Source organism: Anticarsia gemmatalis, chromosome 14 (genome assembly GCF_050436995.1).
Source record: "Anticarsia gemmatalis isolate Benzon Research Colony breed Stoneville strain chromosome 14, ilAntGemm2 primary, whole genome shotgun sequence".
Classification (NCBI taxonomy): domain Eukaryota; kingdom Metazoa; phylum Arthropoda; class Insecta; order Lepidoptera; family Erebidae; genus Anticarsia; species Anticarsia gemmatalis.
In genome coordinates this window covers 7341828-7367504 of record NC_134758.1, presented here as the reverse complement: position 1 = coordinate 7367504, position 25677 = coordinate 7341828, and the positions used below count along the sequence as shown (strand labels likewise).

The 25677-nt window shown below is 36.6% G+C and overlaps 3 protein-coding genes across 11 annotated transcripts in view; 1 reads left to right on the top strand and 2 right to left on the bottom strand.

The window, feature by feature from the left end:
• The window catches only part of Shab (potassium voltage-gated channel shaker cognate b), a 41180-nt gene extending 35473 nt beyond the window's left edge, over nt 1-5707 (bottom strand). For 3 of the 9 annotated variants that reach the window (XM_076123019.1, XM_076123020.1, XM_076123024.1), the window contains exon 1: nt 5356-5705. The gene's annotated coding sequence lies outside the window, so the exon portion shown is untranslated. Of the gene's footprint in view, nt 1-5355 lie in introns of all 9 variants that reach the window. The other 6 variants (XR_012959769.1, XM_076123021.1, XR_012959768.1 and 3 more) reach the window with 3 other exon arrangements.
• Nucleotides 5708-10004: 4297 nt separating this feature from the next.
• Nucleotides 10005-18774, top strand: Setx (probable helicase senataxin). The gene is made up of 16 exons (XM_076122790.1): nt 10005-10319; nt 10458-11559; nt 11666-12536; nt 12619-12779; nt 12871-13005; nt 13247-13482; nt 13855-13963; nt 14075-14236; nt 14548-14687; nt 14948-15067; nt 15181-15320; nt 15482-15626; nt 15890-16133; nt 16332-16491; nt 16586-16769; nt 16897-18774. The coding sequence occupies exons 1-16, from the start codon at nt 10137-10139 to the stop codon at nt 17059-17061; spliced, it is 4257 nt and encodes a 1418-aa protein (XP_075978905.1). The 5' UTR covers nt 10005-10136; the 3' UTR covers nt 17062-18774.
• A 439-nt stretch (nt 18775-19213) lies between these two features.
• Nucleotides 19214-25658, bottom strand: scny (ubiquitin specific peptidase 36). The gene is made up of 11 exons (XM_076122791.1): nt 25171-25658; nt 24352-24579; nt 24071-24224; nt 23674-23848; nt 23460-23573; nt 23160-23324; nt 22062-23023; nt 21680-21980; nt 21449-21589; nt 21155-21264; nt 19214-20810 (listed from the first exon to the last, which is right to left on the bottom strand). Exons 1-11 carry the CDS (start codon nt 25439-25441, stop codon nt 20771-20773), a joined length of 2661 nt encoding a protein of 886 aa, XP_075978906.1. The 5' UTR covers nt 25442-25658; the 3' UTR covers nt 19214-20770.
• Nucleotides 25659-25677: the final 19 nt, after the last annotated feature.

Sequence of the window (25677 nt, the reverse complement as noted above, 5' to 3'; positions counted from 1 at the left end):
TACAGCTAGGCAAGGCCCTCTCTCCATGATTTTGGTCTCTATCTCTGTTTTTCTCGGTCCCAACATTAAAGTATCCTCAAAATAGATGTCATTGCTGAATATGTCGTCTGTACTTGACTCTGAAATACTTCTTTGCAACCCGAAGCAGTAAACTATACCCGATAGGCAATAAACATAAAAGGTCTTTATTACTTGTGTCCTGACCTGAGTAACTATATATAAGTTGCAATAACTTACTACCTAACTGGGAAAAGACGTGATCCTTGTCTTATATCTATATACTTTAAGCTATTAATTGTTGTATACTTTAAACTATCAATAAACTAACTAACTCTCGCGACTTGTACACATAATATTGTAATGTAACGGGTCTTAAACGCAATTAAAAATTAAAGGTTAGAATACCTTATTTACACGACGTTTCGATCGAATTACATCGACCGTCAGTCATCAGTCAGTCAGCCAGTGACGACGATATTAAATTATCAATACTACATGCTACATGCTAAATATATACATACATATATAAAATCACGCCATCTCCCCACAGTTGTAGGCAGAGACCAAAAAACGCCACTTGGTGCGACTCTTCAGTTGTTGAATACAATATGCTACATTCACATTATTTACATAGGGGAACCTGTTGTACCTTGGCACTATGTGTACCTAGGCCACTGGGCTCGTTTTCAAATATTCGCGCGATACTAAATTCTACTGTTTATGGTATTTGATACGTCACTAAAGACTATTCAATGTGCAGTTAGTCACATACCGCCTTCAAGCCGGTGTTTGGTGTTATCGACGCTGAAACTTTTTTGTGTGAAAAAGTAAGTATTTCTAATATATTTTGAAGTCTAATAGTTTTAAAAGTTTTCTAATAGTCACTTAACTGTTATATGCTATCGGTTCTTTGATTTTACAAGTCTCAACACAATAAAAAACTTACGAGATACTTAAATTCTAAACTATATAAAATCACCGTTTTAGTGAAGTTGGAGTAGTGTTGTACCTCGGTCACTGTCGATCAGTTGTACCTTGGCCACTGGCCAAGGTACAACCTGGATGTTATACTTTGGCCAGGAGAATGTTTTATTAAATTATTTCACATTTACGTAATAATATTCCTAATTAAATATCTTTATTATTTCAGAAATCGATGCAAAAATCACTTAAAAACTGGAAATGGCCTGAAAAAGAGGAGATTAAAACCACACAATATTCATTTTTTTTAACATCAAAATACACATATGGAGTTTGGCAGGCGCAGCGATGTAATGTAACGAAACGGTGGCCAAAGTTAGTTGTTTTTGTTTAAATATTTTGTTTGAAAAGCATAAAAAAAGCTATGAATATTATTTTAATTTTTATCATTTTTAAATTTTGATCATTTGAGAATTTTTTAATTTTTTTGTTAAATACTGTATACTGTAATAATACTGTGTACTGTAATAAATCAAATAAAATGATTTTAGTTAACAAAACTTGATAATTTGCTTAAATTACCCCCAAATTTCAATGTGGCCTAGGTACAACGTACTACTGGCCTAGGTACATAGGGTATGTTGTACCTTGGCCACATTTCCCATTTTTTTTTAAATTTAAAAATATTATGTAAATATTAAATATACATTTCTGAAATTTTTTTGGTGAGTACCCAAATAATTGACATTTCAAACTATGCAAATATGATTTGTGTGCTGCACGTCAAATCACAATAAAAAATATATTTCTAAAAAACCGGCCTAGGTACAACAGGTTCCCTTACTATATAAAATCACGCTATCTTCCCATAGGGATAGGCAGAGTCCAGAGATCGCTACTTAGTACGACTCTAAGTCTTCAGTTGTTGAATACAATGTACTACATATAATACTACAACATACTTATCTCTTTCAGACTGTAAGCTGTAATATCCTTTGTTAATTGAAGACAATGGTTTATACACAGGTGAGTGTGTACTTAATGAAACTAATCAATAATAGATAGAGGCAGTACGGCGTCGTAAGACATTGGATCAATATTGGTATACGACGTTCACTTCGTGTAACTTGCACGGTTCCTTGACGTACGAATACGTGAGCTTTTTTATATTCATCGGTTTTATTTATTCCTGCTGTGTTTATTTTTCTTTTCTATTTGTGTATTCTACTGTAGATGAGGACTTGTAAAATGATGAAATGAAAATAATAAAAGTCTGTACTGCAATCTAAACAAAGAATTCGTGTGGTATTTTTATAAGTCTTACACGCATTGAGTAGTTAGTGTTCGCTTTTTAAGTAAAGCTGTAGCTCGATTCTCTACCTCTATGTATGAAAATCTGATTAGCGCTTCCAACGGGCGTCGTAGGAAATATTTTAGCCCTACATTTAAAATGTCATACTTTCGATACCCGACAGTAGCGAATGTACAGAATCGCGCTACTGGACCATATTTATAATATTTTTTTAAACTTAACAGCTATCTGAACAAACAGCAACACTATGGTTAAGACGTAGGACGTGTGACCAAGAGGTCGGAAGTTTGAAATCCATTGCACTATTGATTAGAACCAATCCCTTACAAATCTTTTAGGAATAAGAGACTGCTGCTGCGTTAACCTTAACCCCCGGTTTCTGAATACATTTAGCGGTAATTTATCTATTAAATAGCGCTTAAACTCATATAAAAAAACCTCAGAAACCGGGGGTTAAAACGGTACAATATTTTCAAGAAGGTCAGATTACCTACCAAAATAACATTGTCGGTAATATTGTTAACACGCAGGCCCTATTTTATAAAAATCTATAAAGGTTATAGCCCGTTTCACAACTTCCGAATAACTGCATGTCGGTTACCTTATTAGGTGGAATTTTCATAGTTGTTTGCATACTTTTGCTATCTTTCGAGTAGATTATTCGATGCATATCCCTAAAACTGCCTAAAAAATGCCTAATAAGGGTCCTTTGGTTTAATCCTTAGTAGCCTTTATTTATAGTGTGACTTCCTAAAATATTCATTTTATTTTATCATAGAAATGGCTGACTGATATATTATTTATCACGTCGAACAAAAAGTAAATAAGACATTATTACATTTTCAACTGCCTATAGTCCGAATACTTTGTATTCAAAATCAATATTTAGAGATAACACTCGTCTATTCAGACATCTTATTCCTCCGACACCCAGTCAATCTTTTTTATTATGTCCCGAGTTCTTTAATGGTGCTTTTCATCCTGTTTCTAAAGAGCCATTACAAATATATTGACATAGACATAGATACTTTCCTTAGCTACTTTCGATACCTACAGTGAGGCAGTCGCATACACTTCTTTCGGATGTGTATGCGACTGCCGCGCTATAGGTATCGGGTTCGAATCCTGGTTCAGTCTAAAAAGTATTTAATAAGAGTTTCTGTTAATATCTCAGAGATTGCTCCTCTCAGTGGACGTGTCTCTCAGTGGTCGGTTATGCGTCCCACCGGACTACGAGAGTGAAGGAATAAAGACAGTACTTGTGTATTGTACACACACTTGAACACTATATACAAAATGCTGCACCATTGTATCCGGATATCGGCTAAATCAACGAAATTACCATAAAATAATTATAGTCAGTTGTAAATACATAATAAATAATTAATAACAAGCTTTCAGTGAGAAAGGAGATCTCATCTGTACGGGAGATCTCACCTTCATAGATATTTAGAGCTTTAAAAGTTTCTCCTCGTTTGCAAAGTATTGAATTGCAAAGAAAGTAGAATGATGCAAGTTAGATAGAAATTGCACTTTAAAACTATCGCTAGTTTCACTGTTATAGAATGTTTGTCGTACTTTCTTAAGTATTCTATTCATTTTGAAACGGTTTATAAGTATGTATTCATGTTGTCAGTGTCAGGTGACAATATGAAAAAGACGTCGTAAATGATGGATATCGTACTTAAGCTGTATAGAATTTGTGAGTAAGCATATCCCTTATCAACCAATCAATCAAAACAATTCAAAGCTACGTGGGCTTACCTCAAGGTTGTATTATATATTTTAGAACCGATTATATGCTTCTAGCGACATAACTATCATTGCCGATGATTTTAAAATAATATAAACAAAGAACGCCAAGTAAACCTTTCAAAGCTTTCATCATAATTAGTCGATGTTAAAATCTTTAAAACATAACATTGCAGATAAATTACATAAATTGCTTTTGGCAATACTCCACATGGGAGCCATTTCTATATATCAGATAAGAAATACACAAAATCAGTACATTCGATTCATAGAAACTTTAAATCATATATGCTGTAGGGAGGTGTGCTAACGTTTTAAACGCATTGGTTCAAAATTAAAACTTACCATTGGAAGATAGCACTAAATGCATTATTCACTAATCTTATATAACATGGAGAACGCAACCCGCAAACAATGGGCTCTACTATTGTTGCCGACAGTATTTATCTAACAGAATTCGTTGATTGAACTAAAGCTTACTTACGAATTGTCTAAATATCAGAAAGGCAAGATAGAAAATTCCGTTTTTCATTCCGTATGTGTTGACGAGAATGTAAATAATTACCTAAACATTTAATTGAAGTGCTTGCTTATTTTTCCGAATGAATCACCAATAGGTACAAATGAATAAATAGTACTTGTACAAAAATATGATTCCTTATAGTACTTGTACAAAAATATGATAAGTAAGATAAACTAGTTGCTTATCGATGTATAAATAAACCTTACGATCTAAGCTTTCAATTCATTTAAATGCAGTAAAGAATAAATACAAACACCACAATATCAGTGAGACAAGCAGTAATATCATTTTGTACTAGATTGGTAAGTAGCCAAAAAAATACAGCTAAAATTATACAATAATTAACTCTCACATGCATTGTGGTGTTAACAAGTTATTTCGATAGTCTTAGGAATTGTCAAAATATTGAGTTCAGTGCCATTGTGAAGTTGCACAAGCCTTGTTTTCCCAAAATATCTGGAAAAAATAGTGAAACCAAATGATCCATCTACCTATTGCCAACCGTTTGTTGAGAAGTCGAATGTCAAAGTTGCGAAAATGGGTCACCGGATAGGATAAATGCTGTGCAATGTGTACGACAATCAATGCAATTTTACCTTACTAACAATTACGTCCCCAGATACTGGCAACGTTGTGCACATACGATTATTTTTGTTTTAGTTTTATTCATAGTCGCATTCTTGTCTTCTTTCTAGATTTCTTAAACACAAACCTAAAAGTTTATCAGTTCATTATTCGAATGTTTTTTCCAGTGATTACGATATATACCATTATCTACGTCGACAGCTCTCATTCATTACGATATCGGTAGACATATTAATTATGAATGAAAGTCGAGTGTGTTTACCTGCCGTCGTGACCTTGATGTGTAGGGTACGACGAGAAGGGTAGTATCTCCGCTATCGATTCCGAAGGCACGTGCCTGCTGCCAGGAGACGGATCACCAGAACTTGTGATGAGGCCAGGGTGTCGCGACGGTTTCACAAGTGGAGGCACAACAACAGTAGTAATGTTACAGGGAGAACGTCACTGAAGAGGGGTCGGTGATCGGTTGCACAGTGCGGGTAGCGGCGCGCGGCGGCGGAGTCGCGCGAGGGTGGCGCGCGGTGCTGCGTGCGGTGAGCGGAGGAGCGCACGGGCGCGGACTGCCCGAGGCGAGTGCTCGGCCGCGCGCTGCCGCTATTTGCGCCCACTGCGCCCGCTCGCCGCCCGCCCCGCACGCAGCCGCCCGCCCAGAGCTTTCTCTGCGCAACGCAACAACAAAACATTTCTTTATTCCACCTGTAACTGTTTTCGATTCGTCATAATACACACATATTAACATAATTACATTTTAAGTACGTATATCGTTCTTGGAGTCATCTAAATAAGTATTGCTTGTATTTACCGCGGCAGAAAATTCAAAGCAAAATTTCTAGCTGTACGAGCAATTTTACATCTTTCGTTTCCGTATTGACTGCTTATCTTTTTAACGGTTCCTGCATTATGCACCATGCTTAGGAAGAGAAGAGGCAAACTTATTAATGTAGGTACCTAAATAATATTTAAGTGTACTAGATACATCTTGTACGATAATTAATTCGTTTAAATACCTGTATGATTCACATAAATGCACGATACAGATAACAGTCAACTTGCAGTGGATATAAAGCGCCAAACAGCATCAGTGGTAGCCATGAAATTCCACTCATCCTAACCAGTGACGGGCTGACGAAAAATAAAATTAATTCCACTTAGTAGGGATTGGTGGAACAACTCGTCAACGTAGCCATATCTACGCCGTCAAGTTAACTGCAAGCCGAACTACGTCTGATGCAGACTTGAAAGGCGTAAAGGGCGAAAGACGTATTTCGCTAGCGTTAGCGTAAGCTAATTCAGAATTTTAAAATAAAGTATTAAATAATTACTGCACACTTGGCGCAGTAGTTAAAGTGGTCACCTCGCCGCAATAATCGTAGCGCCGCGTGTGGTGGGTTCGAATCCCACCAGGCACCAAATCTTTGTGTGACGGGCACGAGTATTTTATCTGAGCCTGGTTTTTCAGTCAGTTATTTGGTTACAATAGTACAAGCTCTGCTTAGTTTGGTATCAAATGACCGTGTGTGAGTTGTCCAATGATATTTATTTATTGTTTAATCTTTTGCTTCACCATATACAAAAATAGAATGTAGTTTTGAGACAATGAAAAAGGCATATTGTGGGAGACTGGTGCCTAAGGTAGGCTCGTAGCCTGGTTTCAGAACACCACGACTTGGGTCCTGGTGTTCTGAAACCTCTTACAGTAATAATATTTCATTAATAACATAAAGCGCAAAAGCGTTTACAAAGAAACAGTTATTAGAATTATAATTTAATTATAATTTATGTGAAAACCATACTGCGTCGAAGCGAATAGTTTTCTTTTCTTTCTTTTCTCAATAACTGACAAGTAATTATTTTATATATTATAACAGGCTCCAAGACTTTAGAAAAAGAAGTGAGCACAGCTAAGTCTGTAATTGTCAACATCCTTGTGGATCTGGATGAATTATGGCCTTTTAAAAACGTTCGGATACGTAGGTTAGTCGTGGTACGATCGTAGTCTCATGTGTTTTTCAGTAAATCACTAGATATGCCATCCCAGCCTGCAGAACAGTTATTACGGAGGGATCTAAGTATTATGGCTACCTCTTCATCGTCCATATTTATTCATTACTATAGATTAAGATGAACTAACAGTGTTCACCCTCTGTACCAATGAGGACTTAATATTTTTAGCCAGAGTTTCGCCGATTTTGGAGAATTAGTCGTTCACGTAGTTTACTGAATGTTGTAGTGATGTTAACGAGGCTAGTAATGTAATGATGTGTTATCTCCTGCTTGCGTGCTTTTAAGTCTTTGAATGTACGTGAATGTCAATTTGGTCTAAGCGGTGGTCCACTATCATATGGGACTGATCGAAGTCTTCGGTTGAGCAAAGTATTGGTACGGTAACGTGCCCTTTTATGACCGACAATATCATCTATTACATACACAGAAAGAAAGAATGGTTAATTTTCTAAATTCATACACCTCTACTTACGCATCCGGGAATTAGAGGCGTAATGGTATTAAAATAAAACAGATAAATAATCAACTTGTACGGATCGGTAGATCTATTTCTAGATACTATGATTTTCTTCTGCCTTCGTAATTTAATTGTTTTGTACCTATTTATGTAATATACCAGTAACTGGACTGAATTGAACCAGTGTTAAGTCTATACCTACTTTTCCTACGACTTGACAGGTCTCGGGTCAGATTCCATTCCCACCCATTGCGTTACTGACATGAATTAACTTCTTTTAACTGCACGTTTGGCGCAGTGGTTTAAGCGGTCACCTCGCCGCAATAACCGTAGCGTGTGGCGGGTTCGAATCCCACCCGGGACAAATATTTGTGTGATGAGCACGAGTATTTGTTCTGAGCCTGGATGTTATAAGTATGTATTTAGAAGTATACAAGTATGTTTATCAGTTGTCTGGTTACCATAGTACAAGCTCTGCTTAGTTTGGAATCGGATGACCGTGTGTGACTTGTCCAAAAATATTAATTAATTTATTTATTTTAGTTGTTTTAATGAATAAATGCTGTTGAGATATTTTCACGCGTTTATTATGTAATCGGTCCACTCGCAAGGAGTCAGCTCAATGTGCTCAATACGCCAATTGAAGCGGCCACTGACTACCTTAGTTTTTACTCAAGTGCGGTCCCAAAGGAAGTAGCGCGCGACTACCACTGGTTGCTATGTTCGGTAGTCACTCTGTGCGGACCTGTCTTTGACCTCTGCTCAGAGCGGAACGTGGGTGCAGTACAAGGTAATGAGGAAATAATAACCACTGAATAGGAGCAGATATTTACCTATCCTATTGGTTGAAAATTCGTTTTTCGAATGGAAAGGACAGGCAGCTTTATAGTCCATTGAAATGTTACATGAGATTTACATTTATTAGAGGACGCAATTTTATTTTTGGAACATGTAGGGGGGGTCAATAGAAGCTTAACTTGAAGTTTGTGGGGTCGCCACTCTTGTCCCCTGGCCGCCATCTTGGAAAAGGGGGTGGAAACACTTTTTTCGCTATATCTCGGAAACTATGCGTCTTACAATGAAATTGTTAAAGCATAATTTGTAGCAAATTATTTTGTCTACAAAAATGTATAATAACTTTTTGTCCTAAATTAACATTTAAAGAAGTTATAAGCAAAAATGTGCAATTTTTTTTATAGTTATTTTCTTTATTGCTCTATAACTTTTTTTAGCGACAGCCGCTCGGATGGGTCTCTGAGGTTAAGCTACGCTTGCCGAGGTTGTTTGATGGATGGGTGACCATCTTACACATATCTAGTTCCTCCCTATTTCGGAAGGGACGTTAAATTGTGGGTCCCAGCTGTCATTTTGGAAGATATTTGACAGTCGTTAACAGTACTCAGAAGCTTGAAAGTCTGACAACCAGTCTTAACGAGGGGTATCGTTTTATATCCCAGGTAAATGGGTTGTGGAGGTCAGACAGGCAGTCACACCAAATAAAACACTGGTATTCAGCTGCATCTGGTGAGACTGGAAGCCGACTCCAACATAGTTTGGAAAAAAGGCTAAGCTGATATGAATATATGAAAAAAAAATTACTCAGACCAATCTTGTAGAGAATTTTGCGAGGAAAATTTTGCCCTATATTTTTTTTTATTTCATTAATTAGAAACTCAGTAATAGCGCTCCGAAATAGACCGGATTCGGAAAGAAAATTTTTGTAAAAAAAATTCACTATTTTGCTTATAACTTCTTTAATTGTTAATTTAGGACTAAAAGTTTTTAAACATATTTGTAGGCAAAATAATTTGCTACAAATTATGCTTTTACAATGTTATTGTAAAACGCATAGTTTCCAAGATATAGCGAAAAAAGTATTTCCACCCCTTTTCTAAGATGGCGGCCGGGGGACAAGGGTGGCGACCCCACAAACTTCAAGTTAAGCTTCTATTGACCCCCCCTACATGTCCCAAAAATAAAATTGCGTCCTCTAATAAATGCAATATTCGGCCCTCAAATTGTAACATTTCAATGGACTATTAGACGTTTAAAGAAACATATTCTGATTTCACTATCTACATTTCATATACTAGGTATATCGTATTTGGCTATTGAATATATTAAATTAAATAGCAAGTAGCCCGGAATATGGTAACGGGCTCGGTACATGGCAATAGGCTCGCCACACATGAAATTAACATTGTCAACAGCGAACTGCAAGCATTGATTTTATTAATTATTTTTTTAAATTTTACCATAAATATTTGCCTGTAGATTGAGCAAAATTTAGCAAAACTTATTGAAATGATCATGTGTTCGACTTCCAAAGTCAACACATTTACTTATAATTTGGTGTTGTTTCGTTTAACGTTCCTGCAACTCGACTAAAAAAACCATCTGGCAACACAAAACCCTTGAAAATGTCAAATTGTCAAATTTTCGCTCGCTCGTTTTCGTTATCGTAACTGCTACTTTGTTTAGATTTAATTTTCAAATAATTACGGTGTCATGGAGAATATTTGACTATTGCTTTGTTGTATATATGTTTTTAATCAGTTATTTTAGCGACTTATTTAGTTAAAATGTCTAAATGGAAGTTAAGTCGTCAAGAATTCGGCTCTGAAGAGTTCACACTTTCCGAAGGTGATATAGTAACTGTCGGCAGAGGAAATAATAATAAAATAACTCTTTCAAGCGCAGTTATATCAAGAAATCACTGTATTATCGACGTCCAGAATAATAATGCACTTATTACAGACTTGCAGGTAATTTAATAAGTTTTATTGTATATTATTTTGGTCAATATTGGTCAATTGGATAAATCCATCCGATTTTAAAATGTTTACATTATTTATTTGGTTATGACTGTCCTTCATAAATTAATAACCAGTTATTTTTTCCAGAGCTCTAATGGAATATATGTTGGTACCACCAAAATACCACCGAACAAGCCATATGTTGTACAGGACTCTGATGTCATAGGGCTAGGCTGGACTATAGGAGCTCCACTTGTAAATATTAAAGACAGTGAAAAATATGTGTTTAAACTTATCAAAGAAACTAGGCCTATTAATACCAGATTACACTTTCAAAGTGATGTTGAAATGGATGATATTGAAGCAGAAGTTGCTAAAATTGATGGAAATGCAAATAAAAATCAGTCTTCTATTAAACATGAACCAACATCACCTGTACTGAGTGCCAAACTGTCATTGAAGCGAAAAATTGATGAAAATGGAAAGGCAGCAATAAAAAAAGATTTAAATAAAGATACAATAGACAGTAGTATCATTAATATATCTGATAGCGACAGTGATGTTTATATTAAACCAGCAGACACAGGCTCTAAGAAGCCAAAACTTCAAGTTATCAATGAAGAGCCCCTAAACAACCTGCTCAAAGAGAATGAAATCAAACATGAAAATGACTTAATAGAATATGATGCATTTAATGTTAAACAAGAATACTTGGGATATGATGATGAGCCTATTGAGATTGACAGTGAAAGTGATAGTGAGTCTGAACAATGGTTGCTGAGGCTATCACAAAATTCTCCAGGAAAACCTTTTACTAAAATTTCTAAAATCATCAAACCGGAAGTGAAACCTGAGGATGGCTCCTACAGTCAGATAGATGATGATTTTATTTGCAATAATTTATTGTTTGAAGACGATGAGGAATATGGTGCTGACATTATTACTGTACCTGATCTGCAGGACAAAGATGAAATAAGTAAACAGTCCAATGAACTTCCACAGAGAAAAGATCAAGTTGATGAAGAAGATGAATTTTCTGATGATATCATTTCTATTCGTGAACCGCCTGTGTCTCTTAAAGCTAGTGAAGAAATAGGCAGAGATGTAGTTGATGCATTTAGTAATGTTACTTTAAAGAAACCTGAAAGTCTTATGAAATCACCTGTTAATGAAATACATAAAAAAGCTCAAATGATTGAACCTCTTGCACAGCTACCTAAAGGTAGAGCACAGCGCACCGTTACTGAAAGTAAGTCTTTATAGCACACATAATTATTTACAACTCATACTGTTACAGGTAAAATACAATATTGTTATTCTACATAATGCTCAAATTATTTTATTTTTGTTTTCAGGTAAGTTAAAAAGTTCATCATCAAAACATAACAGCAGTAGTAGCAGTAGTAAGGTTGAGAAAGTTAGTTGTAAAAAATCAACAGCTGAGTCTAATAAAGAAGAACGGAGAAAAAAGCTTAAGGAACTTGCTGTGAAGGACAAGGCTAGTGAAACTAAAACAAATAGAGATTCCATCGGAAGCAGTAAACCAATCACAAATGTAAAAGTTACATCTAACAACAGAGGAGCATTTTTAACTGATGTTGCACAAGCAGTGGTAAAACCATTGAAACGAAAAGAAAATCTTAATGTGAGTAAAGAGAAAATTAAGGACCCTTCACCAAAACAAAAAGAAACACAGATTATTGAAGAAAACATTGAAAACAGAAGGAAAGATTCTGAGAAGGCTGGTAGAGGAAAAAGTAGAACGGCCAAGCATAAAGACCGGTTGGAAAGTACAGAAAATAGGTCTTACAATAATTCTAAAAATCTTGCTGACCAGGAGTCAAGGGTACCTCTCAAAAATTTGAAGCCTTTAACTGACAGTGAGGAATCATTTTCTGGAAAACCAGTTTCAAAAGTAGGTCCTATGCCGACTGGTCAACTTAAGAAGAAAGTCCGCTTCTCAGAAGCTCCACCACAAGTGCGAGAATTCGAAATAGAGCCTGGTAATAGGATGAAGAAAACAAGTCTAGTCAAGACAACATTAGTTGACATACGTCAAACTCCTGTATTTTCATTGGAGAAAATAACTTTGATGAAAATATTGAGGTGGAATCCTCATTGGTTAGAAGAACAACTACGCAATAATGATCCACCACCCATATTGGGACATAATAACACACCAATGGCTTTATTTCATTCCTTTGTTAACCACAATCAATATGTACAGTAAGTTTCAAACAATGGACCCATAAAATTATTATTCCTTACCTATTCTCAGAGGCTGTTTCATTTTCGTTTGTTTTCACAGGTTGGTGGGAGATTTGCTTCTAATGGAAATCTGGGAATGCTTAACTATAGCATACATGAAAATTCGTAATCAGAGTAATGGATTACAAATGACAATAGAGTCACTGCCTCCAATACCTTCACAAGAGAGGTTCTTTGAGATTTTCAATCTGAGTGTCAAAGGTATGACAAATTTATGAAATAAATTGCAGTTATTTTGACTAACTGTTCATATATTATGTGCAATAATCTAAATTCTTAAATATACTTTCAGTTGCATTGGCTCCTTCAGAAACAAAGTTCCTTCCAAGGGTTGGAGAAATTATGCTGATTATGTTTGGACCAGATAATGCAAGAACACAAAGATTTTTCTTTGTCCACAATATAAGACACTTGCCACAAGTATCAGGTTAGTGTTGGTTCAAGTTATACTGAAGTCTGAAATATTCTATAATTAATCAAACTTGTTTATGGTATACTTGTTTCTATGTACATATAACAAAAATAACTCTCGTTTTTGGTGACTGATAACTTAAACATTGTCTAGAGGTTAACAGACACAAAAATATTTCTTCATATGCGTCTTGTAATCCCTCAGATAAGCATATTTGGTCACTAAAATAAACTTTATCATTAAATGAATTTTGCAGGTCAAACAAAATACTTGTACAGTATATCTCTACACGCGACGTTTACGGAGAAGATGATGTTGTTACGACCAGGTGAAGTGATAATAGGCAAGAGTTTAGCCTACATTAACAAAGAGCTGATGTTGTTTGAGGCCATGGAGTACTTAGCCGGCTCGCCCCTCAGTGACGCTATATTGCGGCCAGAACCACATCATTTTATGAGTAACCATCAAAACACTATAAATTTAAAATCACAGGTAAATGTATTTTCTTTATATCTTAGGCTACTTTCACACGGCCATTCGTTTTATCGAACATAAAAATAATAATAAGTAGTAGCTGTTGAAAACATACTGTGCCCATGAAGTCCATGCAAAAATCAAGTTGACGCGGAGGAATCGCTAGTCAAAACGATTTTATCAATTACGACACTTTGTGTTGTGTTGTATTCTATGTAAGGTCAGACGCACGGGTAGAGATGAGACCTCCCCGACCAACCAGTCCATGTGCGTCGAAAAATTGAAATGAACGGTTGTCGTGAATGTATCGCAAGTGTTTAAGCGACAATAACTTTTGCATATCAACTTATATTTCATTGATAACATAAATACTATTAATATTTGTTACAGTGGACAATGACTCTGAACCCCAGTCAGCTGAGGGCTGTAAATTCTTCCGTGTCCGCCGCGCTCAGCGACAAGCCCTTTATACAAATGGTACAAGGACCTCCTGGCACAGGTAAATAATAATTAATTACTTAAGTTACATAGTAAGTAGCTCGTAAAATCATTAAAAGACGTTGTAAAGGTTGAATTTATGTCATCATACAGTTTTTTTACAATTTGACAGGAAAGTCGAGTGTAATATGCGCTATCGTGATGACATACTTCTACAACGCACAAGGCAAGAAGCAGCAGAACAGAGGCAAAATATTAATCTGTGCGACGAGCAACGCCGCCGTCGATGGACTAGTCATTAGATTACTTAACTTGAGGCAAAGCTTACCTAAACGTAAGTAGGAACGACTCTACTAAATTTTATTTATTTATTACCACCTTACATTAACAGTATCCACTAATCATCTAAGGTATAGGTCGATTCGAATTATATTATCTTAATCAAATATATAGAACATAGTAATAACAGCATAGATAACAAACACATAAATAATGATTATGTAAACACTTTGAAAAAACCAGACACTTAAAAATTTTGTATTATTTCATTATATTAATAAATTATAAAGATATGTCGTTCGTGTGTGGAGCACGGTTTGCCTTGCCCCAAAGACCCCAGTGTGACGTAGTTCGGTGATGTTCCAGCGGAGCGGTTCCGCATGGTGCGCGTGGGGCGCGCCGAGGCCATGCACGCCGTGGCCGCCGACGTCAGCTCCCAGCAGCTGGCGCTGCGGGACCTGGCGCGCGCGCACGACCAGCCCAGCGCCGCCGGCCGCGGGGACGAGGTACCGATGCAATTTAACATGAAATAATCACGTTACACGAGAAAACTTGACACATTATCTTTAAAAGGTAGATTGATTCCTCTCCCAACGAAACTGGTCCATATATCCGGTGCTGCGCTCGTTCTTACGAATATCGGCGGAAATTACATTGCAGCGATTATTTTATAATCCGGTGTGATGAAGGCGGCTCTATTTTTCCTCGAGGGAATGTATGTGTGCTTACGTTTTTACTTGACTAAAACGAAATATTCCATTGACAGATTTTACACTTGGAGGCCAAGATTAACATGTGGAAGACCGCCGCTCAGGATGCGAAGGATCCAGTACGCGTCGCTTACTGCCAGGGCCGCGTCGCAGACCTCGTCAAAAGGATCAATCTGGTGAATACAACTAATGCTTAATGTTACATTTCACAAAATAAAAAAGCACTATATACTTCAGTTCCTCGTGTAAAATCATCTAAATACAAGCGTTCGTGTGTGTGTTGGTGCAGGTGCGCGGCGGGGGCGGGTGCGGGGCGCGGGGCGAGGCCCCCCGGCCCGAGCAGCTGGCGGCCGTGGAGCGCCGCATCATCGAGGGCGCCGACATCGTCGTCACCACGCTCGCCAGCGCACACAACTACAAGATGAGAGGGTACACTTGTTTTATACTGACATATCCAATATATAAGCGAAGTGGATGTCCATTCGTAGTGCGCTTTCAATTATTCAGTCTATTTTTACTTTTATGAAATCTGACTTAATTTCACATGATGCTCTTCTTGATAAAACTAAACGTTATGTTTGGTTTTGAAGGCTGAAGCGTCGCATAGCGCTGTGTATCATCGACGAGGCGGGGCAGGTCATCGAGCCGGAGACGCTGATCCCGCTGACGCTCGACGTCACGCGCCTCACGCTCATCGGAGACCCGCAGCAGCTACCCGGCTTTATTTGTTCACAGGTACGCACAATAAATTGTACAAAGCAGTGAATTGTTATTTATTTATATTTAACTCTTAAATTCTTCCCGATTCTTGCAATGTATCGAAAACATTATAAAATAGGTCACCTATATCTATCTAATGTGATGATAGGTATGTTTCAAAGAGATTTCCTAGCACACAAAACACTACCAAGCACAACTTACCGTCATGTAATCATAAAAAATGTACGTCGTACAACTTTAACTAGTACGTAATCACTCTTATTCCATATTATTTCCAGAGAGCAAAACAGCACGGGCTGAGCGAGAGTTTGTTTTCTCGTCTAACATCGTGCACGGACAACTGGCCCGGCGGCAGTCCTGTGATACTTCTCAATCAGCAATACCGCATGCACCCTGACATCGCAGATTATCCCAGCCGAGCCTTCTACGGGGGCATGGTAGAAAGTATCCCGCCCGCCAGACCTGCACTACACATACCACCCTACAGCATCATCACTATAGCCAGTGGCGATAAAGGCCAAGGTAAGAGTAGCTAACTGCAGAAATATCAGACTAGATAAAGCTATAGAGATAGACTATAACTGACCCAAAACTTACTGTTTAGTAGTCGGCCTGACTAATGAGTATCTACCACATACCCTATTCTATAAATAAGTTTCTTATTCCTCTTTTTGTTATTGTTGATGACTGTTAACAAAACGTCGATTTCTAACACCACAGGTACGTCTGGCGCTAATGAAATGGAAGCATGGGGCGTGACAAGACTGGTGCTAGCGCTGGACTCAATGTTGCGGCCCCTAAACCTCAATCTCGCGGTCATCACTCCCTATAACGCGCACAAAGAACTTATCAAGAAACTCATCAAGACGTTACATAGCCAGTAAGTTTATTTCCGGCGACAACGACCGGAGAATATTTGGATTCTCCGACTTTCGAGTTTACTATACCTAATAATCAATTTGTTATTGTAACAGGGGTGATTCGCAAGTGGAAGTCAACACGGTGGACAGCTTCCAAGGCCAAGAGCGCGACGTGGTGGTGGTGTCGCTGGCGCGGAGCCAGGGCGTGGGCTTCCTGACGGACGCGGGCCGCATGAACGTGCTGCTCACCCGCGCCCGACACGCGCTGCTCATCTGTCTCAACCCACACGCCCTGCTGGTAATTTGACATACTTATTTTACGCTTTGGCAGGCAATAGCGGATTTTAACGCTTTAATGCGGAAATTCTTTTAAAATAATAACGAATTGTTATCTCTACAACATGATACCTTGCTTTATCTTTCAGAAACATCCCCAATGGAGGACGCTGGTGGAAGACGCACAAAACAGAAACTTATATAAGACGCTACCTAACAAAATGTGCCAGCCAATATCTGCAGCACAGGTTCCTAACGATGATATTCTGAAGTACATTGTTAATAAGAAATCTGGCAATTCATCTCACCGATGATCTAAGTATCGTGCGTTGCGTGCTCGCATGCACATGCACGTTACTGTATGAATCAATCGCTAGTATTATAATACTTGTGGTCTCAACACGACGGAATTACTAAACTTGCTGCTTAGTTGTTTATAATGGTGTGTACACATATAATAACATTTTTGGCCATATAGTACACACTATGTGGCCAAAAATGTTATTATAGCACTTCAATATATAACTACATATTATAAAACATTGATTTATAATAGTCATACATTTTTATATAGCATGTTGGAACCATAAGATTACCTTAAATGCCCCGGCAACACAGTTCGTATTAGTCGCGTTTACTTGTGCAAGTCGTGGTTGTTTATACCATCTCATAGTAACATCGTAAGAGGGTAGTACCAAAGAGAATTGTGAATATTGCTCCGTGTTGACAGTGCAGTTAAGACTGAAGCCAGTTTATGAAGTCTAGCCATACTATAAGAACTTTAAAACTAAACGTTAGTCAATTCTTTGTTAAGTGTTGTTTCCGAAATAATAACTCGAATAAACTTACTTGCGTGCCTTTGTAGTTTGCGGTTTCCAATTTTTAAATAAGTACTGTAAGTACAATGCTGAATTAGTGTTCGACCGCGATAACTTGTATAATAACACATAAACTATTGCCAAATACTAAAACGTTACTCAATTTTAGTAAGCCAAGTGATCTCACTCACTTAAAATGTTGTGACGTTCGAATATTCGTTCAACTCTATAAGTTGAACAGATGTTAGTCATTGTTCTTATAGTCGATAAACATCGAAGGATGTTGCTTGTTTTCTTTTTGTACCTAAATGTGAACGATTATGTAATTTAAGTGAACAATTTATTTGTCCGCCTATCTATTTAGTATACCCCGCTTTCTGGTATATGTCAATATGAAATCCATAAAAATCTAGGTGTGTAGTATTTTCAGTGAAGGCATCTAGTGCGATTTAAAGTTCCTCAATATTACTGTTGTGTTTTGCACTGAGATATACAATTTAAGCTCTGTAAACACATTTCGATATCAAAGTTATTGGAGTTCTGAGTTGTTTATTTCGGGGTAGTGTTATATTCTGTTCCTGTCGGCACACGACAAGTACAGGGTCCAGAAATGTGAACAGTGCTTTTCTCTGTGAGAGTATCTCATGACACTAAAGATTGGAAAAATCAACTGTGATTGGGGTGTCTCACGGGCCGCTCTTCCGAGCTCCGCTTCAGTGAATATGCCCCTATTAATGGTATCATTATTGTGTTTATGTAGTCATTTTTGTAAGTCTCTTTCCAATAAGCATTTTTCGTATAGTGCATGAATGCATTGACTAGCTCTTTATTTAATTTTAATTAGTGATTCTATTTTTTTTATTAATTAAAATAATTGTAGGAAACATGTTACGAAAAAATATTATGAGTTAGGAGAAGCTTAATCTTCTAGAATTCTCATATAACCACCAATCTTCTTCATTTGTTTTTGTTAATGGTAATATACCAAGTTACGCAATAATAAATAAGCTAAACTTATTTAAGGACAAGGATACGTGTTTTTATTCTTAAAAATATTGTTAATGACGTTACTAACTTCCATTATATTATTCACTATAAACGTCTATGTAGTAATCAGTTCAAGCTTCTCATTGTACATAATATGGCAAAGTTAGATTTAAATGTACTGCTTTTACAAAGTCAATAAATATTTTTTATATTGTTATTGCACATATGGTTTTTATTTCATTCGATTCCTTTATTATTATTTTTTTCCGGCCAAGAAATTTAGGTGCCCAGTTTATTATTTTCTTTGGTAATGACAAGATAATCATATCATACTCGCGACTCGTCTGCTTATAAAGATTCTTCTGGTCAAAAATTATGTTACTTAATATTCTATGTTATTTTATTGACCATGTGGTAAATATATAATCTGTTTAATAGTCTTTGCGTCAGAGCTAAAAAGATACATCAATCTAAACTTTCACGCATTTAATATTAATGTGATGGGTACAGTCGCACGTAATGTTATAGTTATTACTAAAAGCGATGATAAATAAATAAATAACTAGATCTTTTTACGAACCTTGCCCTAATATTATTATCTGCCTCAATTTTAATGTTTTAAATAGGTGTGGTGATGTGGGTCATTAAATAAAACATCTAGTTCTGTGATAATCTTTCGTTTGTTCAATTATAAATTGCGCCGTAGTATTTCACTAGTAATTTAAAGTAAGTATACGGGTGTAGGGCACAGCGCTGATATATGAGTCGCCCTACACTTCAGCCTGGATTGCAAAATGCACTTTATTTATTTTCTAAATTACTTCATTTGGGAAAACCCGAACTTCACAACCGCGGTAACATTCTAAGAAACGATACTCTTCATCGATCTGCAATAATTTCATAAATAGTTCTAATTACATTTGCTTGTATTAACATTAAGAATGTATTGTTCCATAGAATCGTCACTATCACGCTGAAAGTATGAAAACTGGAAGAACAACTGGTCCTAACTATCAACGTGTTAAATGTTACAATGAGAAAATATATTATTGCCACCAACTTAAACAACATCCTGAATATCTCTAACGACCCAAAGTTTAAAGTAACACAGTATTCCAATTTACAACTTTTAACAAATAAATAGTGCAGACAGAACATTTAAGCACTATTTATTAAATAAAACTTAATAATTACAATTATCGTACAAATAAAGTAATTTCGTCCTCTAATAGTAAACTAGTCCCATATGTAATAGAGTCATCATCAACCGTCTTACCTTTCTTTATATCATAAAATATTAAGCATAAATACAATGTTGGCAATGACTTTATACTAATATGCGGAATAAGAGAGTAGGTACTTAATTAAAATTACATAAATATAGTAAATATGCATGCCAATGGGTACCTATTTATACCATGAAGATAAATTACATAATAAGGTAACAGCAATTGAACTAAACATATATTCAGTCATATCATCACACAGAAACTACTGTAGGGTCAACAAAACAAATATGGAAGTCACCCAATAATATAACACTTAAGTGTTCATTAAATTCATATTTTACATCTGCCTTAAATATATTTTATTTAATAGAAATATATGTAGTATAAATTAAATACAACTCGAGGGCACAGTTCATAAAAAACCGGGTCCACACTCAAGATCATCGTAATAGTTTATTTGCAAGACGTTTTGAAAAGCCTCACTTAACTGGCTAACTATATGTTTTTTAAGTGTAATTGTGTACCTTAAACAATCTTTACCTTTACACAATGTCGCACCTATGTTTATACATTTTAATACAATGGATATTAATATAATTCACTAACTATTTGCACAAATTACTCATTTAGATTCAGTAGAAAATCATGCTGGCTAATATTGTTATTGCTTAAATCACAAAGTACATAATTTGGCTACAATTACGGTAAATAACTAACATCTTCTGAGGTCACTATTTGCGTTTATAACTCAAAGGCTGATACTGGCAGTAAATATTTTCCCTTTTTTATACAATATTCATTCACTACAAAAAATAATAATACTAACTCTTATTCATTGCTTACATTGGACTGTATGGCGGCAGCGAAGCAATGTCTTCAAGAACGTCGTGACTGTATCTATATATTGTATTAATAAGACTTATTTAACTAAATGTTTAAGTCCATATTCTATCTATATACACAAACATGTGGGCACGACCCAGCCGGGGTCAATGGTGCCTTGGGTAGTGGTGACCATTATTACTGTATCTGAAACAATGTTTTGTAGGGTTAATTCTATGCAAAAAGTATTGAGTAGCTACACATCGGTGGTAGTATATATGCGAATGCTATCTGTATACTGCCCTACCGGGTTTTAAGAGTCCTCATTATGGAACTGGTCATGCAAATTAATCTATGAAAATACAAGGATGATTTGACTAATATTGAACATTCTTGCGTTTTCGTTAAAACAAATGTTATTTCTTAACTTTCGTTACAGTCTAGCTATATTTCGGGAAAATCTGCATTTTTAGTGAATCCAGATTTATATTATCAATATTATTAAGTCTTTTAACTGTAGAAGTGTCCACTGTTTTGTTATTTTCACTCACCTGTTAAAACGTTTGTACTTATTGCTATGATGCTTATTGAAGTGGTGGGACGGGCGTCGCTCATTGCGATATTTGAAATTGCCACCCCAATGTGGCTTATTTTGCTTTTCCTGAAAACCAAAAGTATTTTATATTTCAAATCTTTTGCTATAGGCACCACGAATCAATTGATTATACACAAATACACAGCAATACAAGCTTGATTTCATGGTTGAATTGTAAATAATTCAACCATGAAATCAAGCTTGTAGGAAAACATAGTTGTAAGATACTTGTCACTACTTTTTGCCTTACCTGAAAGGGATTGTATCCATTTCGGCTATTATTGAAGCGGTTGTAGTGGTGAAACTTTTTCAGTTTCTTACTTCGACCGCGGTCCATCTCGTCTGCTGCGTCCAGAGCTCGTTTACGTTCATCACGACGCTCTTCAAACACCTATACGAATGATGATAAAATAAAAATAAAACCACTGTAATGAGATTACAATACGCAATACAAGGTTAATATTTTGAAACCAATACTGACCTGTCTTGAAAGAGCACTATGGTTTCCATTCCAAGAGGCCACGGGAGCACCGTAGCCGCGATGTGACACGGCTTGTAGGTGCCGCATTGTCTCGAGCGGAGCCGTGGCGGTGGTGGTGGCGGGCGGCGCGGTACCTCCATCGGCCACGGGACTTCCCGAGACACCCGCGCTAGGCGCAGTGCCTGCGGGAGTCACTGCAGCCGTGCCCCCTGCGCCACTTCGGTCACTGAGAGGCGACATACTACTGACACTCGTATTAGGACTCTGTTCATTATCCCTTCTTTCTTCCTTCTCCTTCACTCTGAATATTAATAACGAAAAGTGTTAAGTTACGTCATCTCTGGATGCACAAATTAAAGATTGTAAAAAAGTAGAAACTTACTTTTTATTAGTGACCCCATTCAAGCTCGGACTGAGGAGCGGACCGCTCTTTTCGCTGGAGACGGTCCAGGCGTGGTGCATGCCCTTGGTGGTGACGACGAGCCCGCGCGGCGACTCGCAGCGGCTGGGCTTGGGGCGGCGCGCCTCGTCCCGCGGCTCGTCGGGCCGCTCGCCGCGCTCGTCGCCGCTGGACTCCGAGTCGTACGGCACCAGCCGCGACCCCGTGCAGCCGTTCCGAGGGGACTGACCCGACGAGTCGCTTCTGTTCATTTGCTCCTCTAACTTTTCTAGAGGTGATTTAGGTACTTTTACCAGCTTCCCGGTGGAAGCCGACTTTTCGAGAGACTTTGCGTTGCTTGTGATAGATCTAAGATCAGATTCACTCTTTGACAGTTTGGGCTTGATATTACAATCGTCGCCGTTTTGTCTTTTAATTACGAAACTGATTTTTTTATCTTCTATTTTCTCAACACCATTCAGGATTTTAGGTGGTTGAACCATTTTCTCTACCTCGCCGTTTTGTTTAACGACCCACGGCTCAGGATTTAAATTATTCGACTCAGTGGACTTTCCGAGTGTACTGTTGAGTATAATTGGTTTAACATCAGGCTTTGAAGTTTCTACAGAGGTACTATTGAGAATAATGGGTTTTCTGTCATCACTTCTGTAGAAAGTTAATTTGAGTGGGCTCTTCTCTCTGTTCAATATATTATCGGGCAGCTGTGGGCCATACACTACACTCGATGTAGAAGCAGTGGATGTTGACATATCCTCAGTCATATTATCTTTCTCAAAGAACATTATGTACGCATTGGTGCCCAGCACTGCAGAAAGGGGTAGAGGTCGGACGCAGTTGTCATCAAACTGATAGTAATTGCTGTTTGGTGCTTGTCCTATTGCAGTATAATGACCACAGTTCTGAGAGGGTCCCAGATGAGTCACTAAGCTCACGAGTTTATATGACTGAAACAAACAATCCACAATAAAATAAACCAGCCTGAAGCTATTAATCACAAACTAAAATTTTAATCAGAAAACTAAATTAGAAACATACATAAAAATACATATTTACAAATAAATTATTTCAAGTGAAACTCACCAGTTGTTGATGATTGTTCTTGTTATACATGTATTTATTAAGACTGATCTTTTTCCTGAATTGCACATGTTTTGAAAGTTTGCCACCAGCTAACGAAAATCTCTTCAAAGCTATACAAAGAACCATTGGTGCCCGTTCAACAAAAAATTGCTTAGTAGCAGACACCTGGAAATTAAAACATTTACAATTATTTACTTGAATTTTGTACATAAAATAGAAATTAGAAATAAGTTAGCTGATTTATGAATCTAGTCAAAAATTGTTCCAAATGTATTTGACATAATAATATTATAAAGTTACCTTTTTATTGCATGCTTCACATTTGTAACCTAAATCTTCTAATCTTTCACGTGAAAAAAAGGAATCCAGAGCTTCATCTAAAGTAGAATGTTTTCTTATATCTAACAGCAAATCCTGAAAAAAATAATAAGTTAAAATTATTTTATAATACATCTTACAAGACAACTTTATAGAAAAAACTGAATATGAGGTTAATATTGTAGTGAGAAGTTACCTGAAAATGCTGGTAAGTAGTAGATAGGTGATGGCAAGCTAGACACCTTACAGTCGAACGCAAATAGCCACCTAATATTTGATTCATAGGAGTTGTTTCTTTACTGTACTGGTCCAATTTGTCAGAGTTTACAAACCGATTGAGATAACACTTCTCCATTGCTTCTACAAGGTACCTGAAAAAATAACATAATGATTATTCTCAACACCGCAGTGTCATTTAGTATGTCCACAAACAGAACAGAAATGAAGAATTTATACATTTCTCTTCATTTAATTTATATTTTTATAATTAAATAATTCAGTTTCAAGGTATATTTATTTTCTATGAGATCTACCAGGCCTACATAGTAGTGGTTAATTACAAAATATTTCGTATATTTAATAGTACTATGTACCTTAGGAACTCATGTGCATCCTCTTGTCTTCCAGGAGTCAGATGTCTGCATATAAGACGTAGCTTAGAATACACCTGCCAGGGTTTGATTGGTGCACCACCACTCTTCTGTGTTGCCATCAGTGTAGCACGCATTCCACAGATCACACAAGCTTCTGTAATGCACAAAAACAAAAAACTGTAAGAACTCTAAGCACTATTTGTGTAAAATTTTGATTTAGGCACATTATTGCATGAATGTATAACAACAAATCAATTGTGTAAATAATATTATAAGCTCACCTTGCTGATTACATTTCTCAGCATGTGTTACCTCTGTAACTAGCCAATTAGCAAAAGCAGGAACATGAAAGAGAGCCTGCAGAGTAGAATTCAAGTAGCAAGTATTGCCAACATTTTGCATTCCAGCACCAGCTGCCCATGCACTCTGCCACCCCAAATTAACCTTTTCAAGAGGGAATAACACTCTTTTAGGCTTTGGCAAACCTTCATCTCCATTCTTATTATTCTCTGAAACAAAATAAAACTATTGTTAATATACTACTACAATAATAAATGTGAAAGTTTGTATATTCTAGTTTTCCATCATATAATTGGACAACCTTTCACTTTTTATGAAATTGTGTTCTAGTGGATGAGGGTTCAGGCAAAAGCTGGGGTAATAAAATAAGAGTATAGACCTTGAAATTATTCAATACTATGGCACAATATATAATAATGACTAATAAAGTAATAGATACTGATTATTTGCTGTAATTTAGAACACATTTAGACAGCTAACTAGCTACTGTGGATTATGGTTTCTAACCATTCAACGTTATAACTGTCTGTGAATGTTTGTTGACTACATGTAATCAATATGCATTGTTTCTTGTATATGACACAAATTATTACAAATAAGTATACTCCAGATGATACGTAAGTTGTGTTTAGTCATAAATAGCGTCATAATATGAGTATAATTAAATTATTTCTTAGTTATTTCATGACATTTATTGACAAGTGACTATAAAATTATAACCTATAAATTGATCTTATCGCGCATGTAGATAACAAACAAACCTATATTATTTTCATTATAAGAGTTGTGTAATAGATTACCTGATGTCTGGTTTGCCGAAATACACTCTTTCTTGAGTAGTTTACTATCGTGTACAGGTTTTTTAGGTCGGATCACCACGTACTTAGACTTCAGTCCATCGAGAACATTGCTTTGATAATCACCTGATTCTTCAAACTCAATCTTCGATAACAGCACACTTTTAGCTGATGAATACAGTCTACTATCCAACAAAGAAGAACTTTGGGATTCATCAGGTGTAAGAGATAAACGCAATGCGCTTGTTACTGGGTCGCAAATGGAAGCGGGCATTTTACCTCCAAAATTGCACTATCACGATATCAAATCACAAAGCACTTCATATTTCTGCTTACAAATACGTACGTTTATTAACTTAAGAATTGTACGAAATTTACTGGGTGTATTTCGTAAACATGTGTATTTTAGATATCTCTATAGAAGCAAAGCAAAACGATATCAGTTTGAGCTCTACTGCTGCTCCACCACGCACGACAAGTCGACAACCCAATATGACGAATAGGGACGTA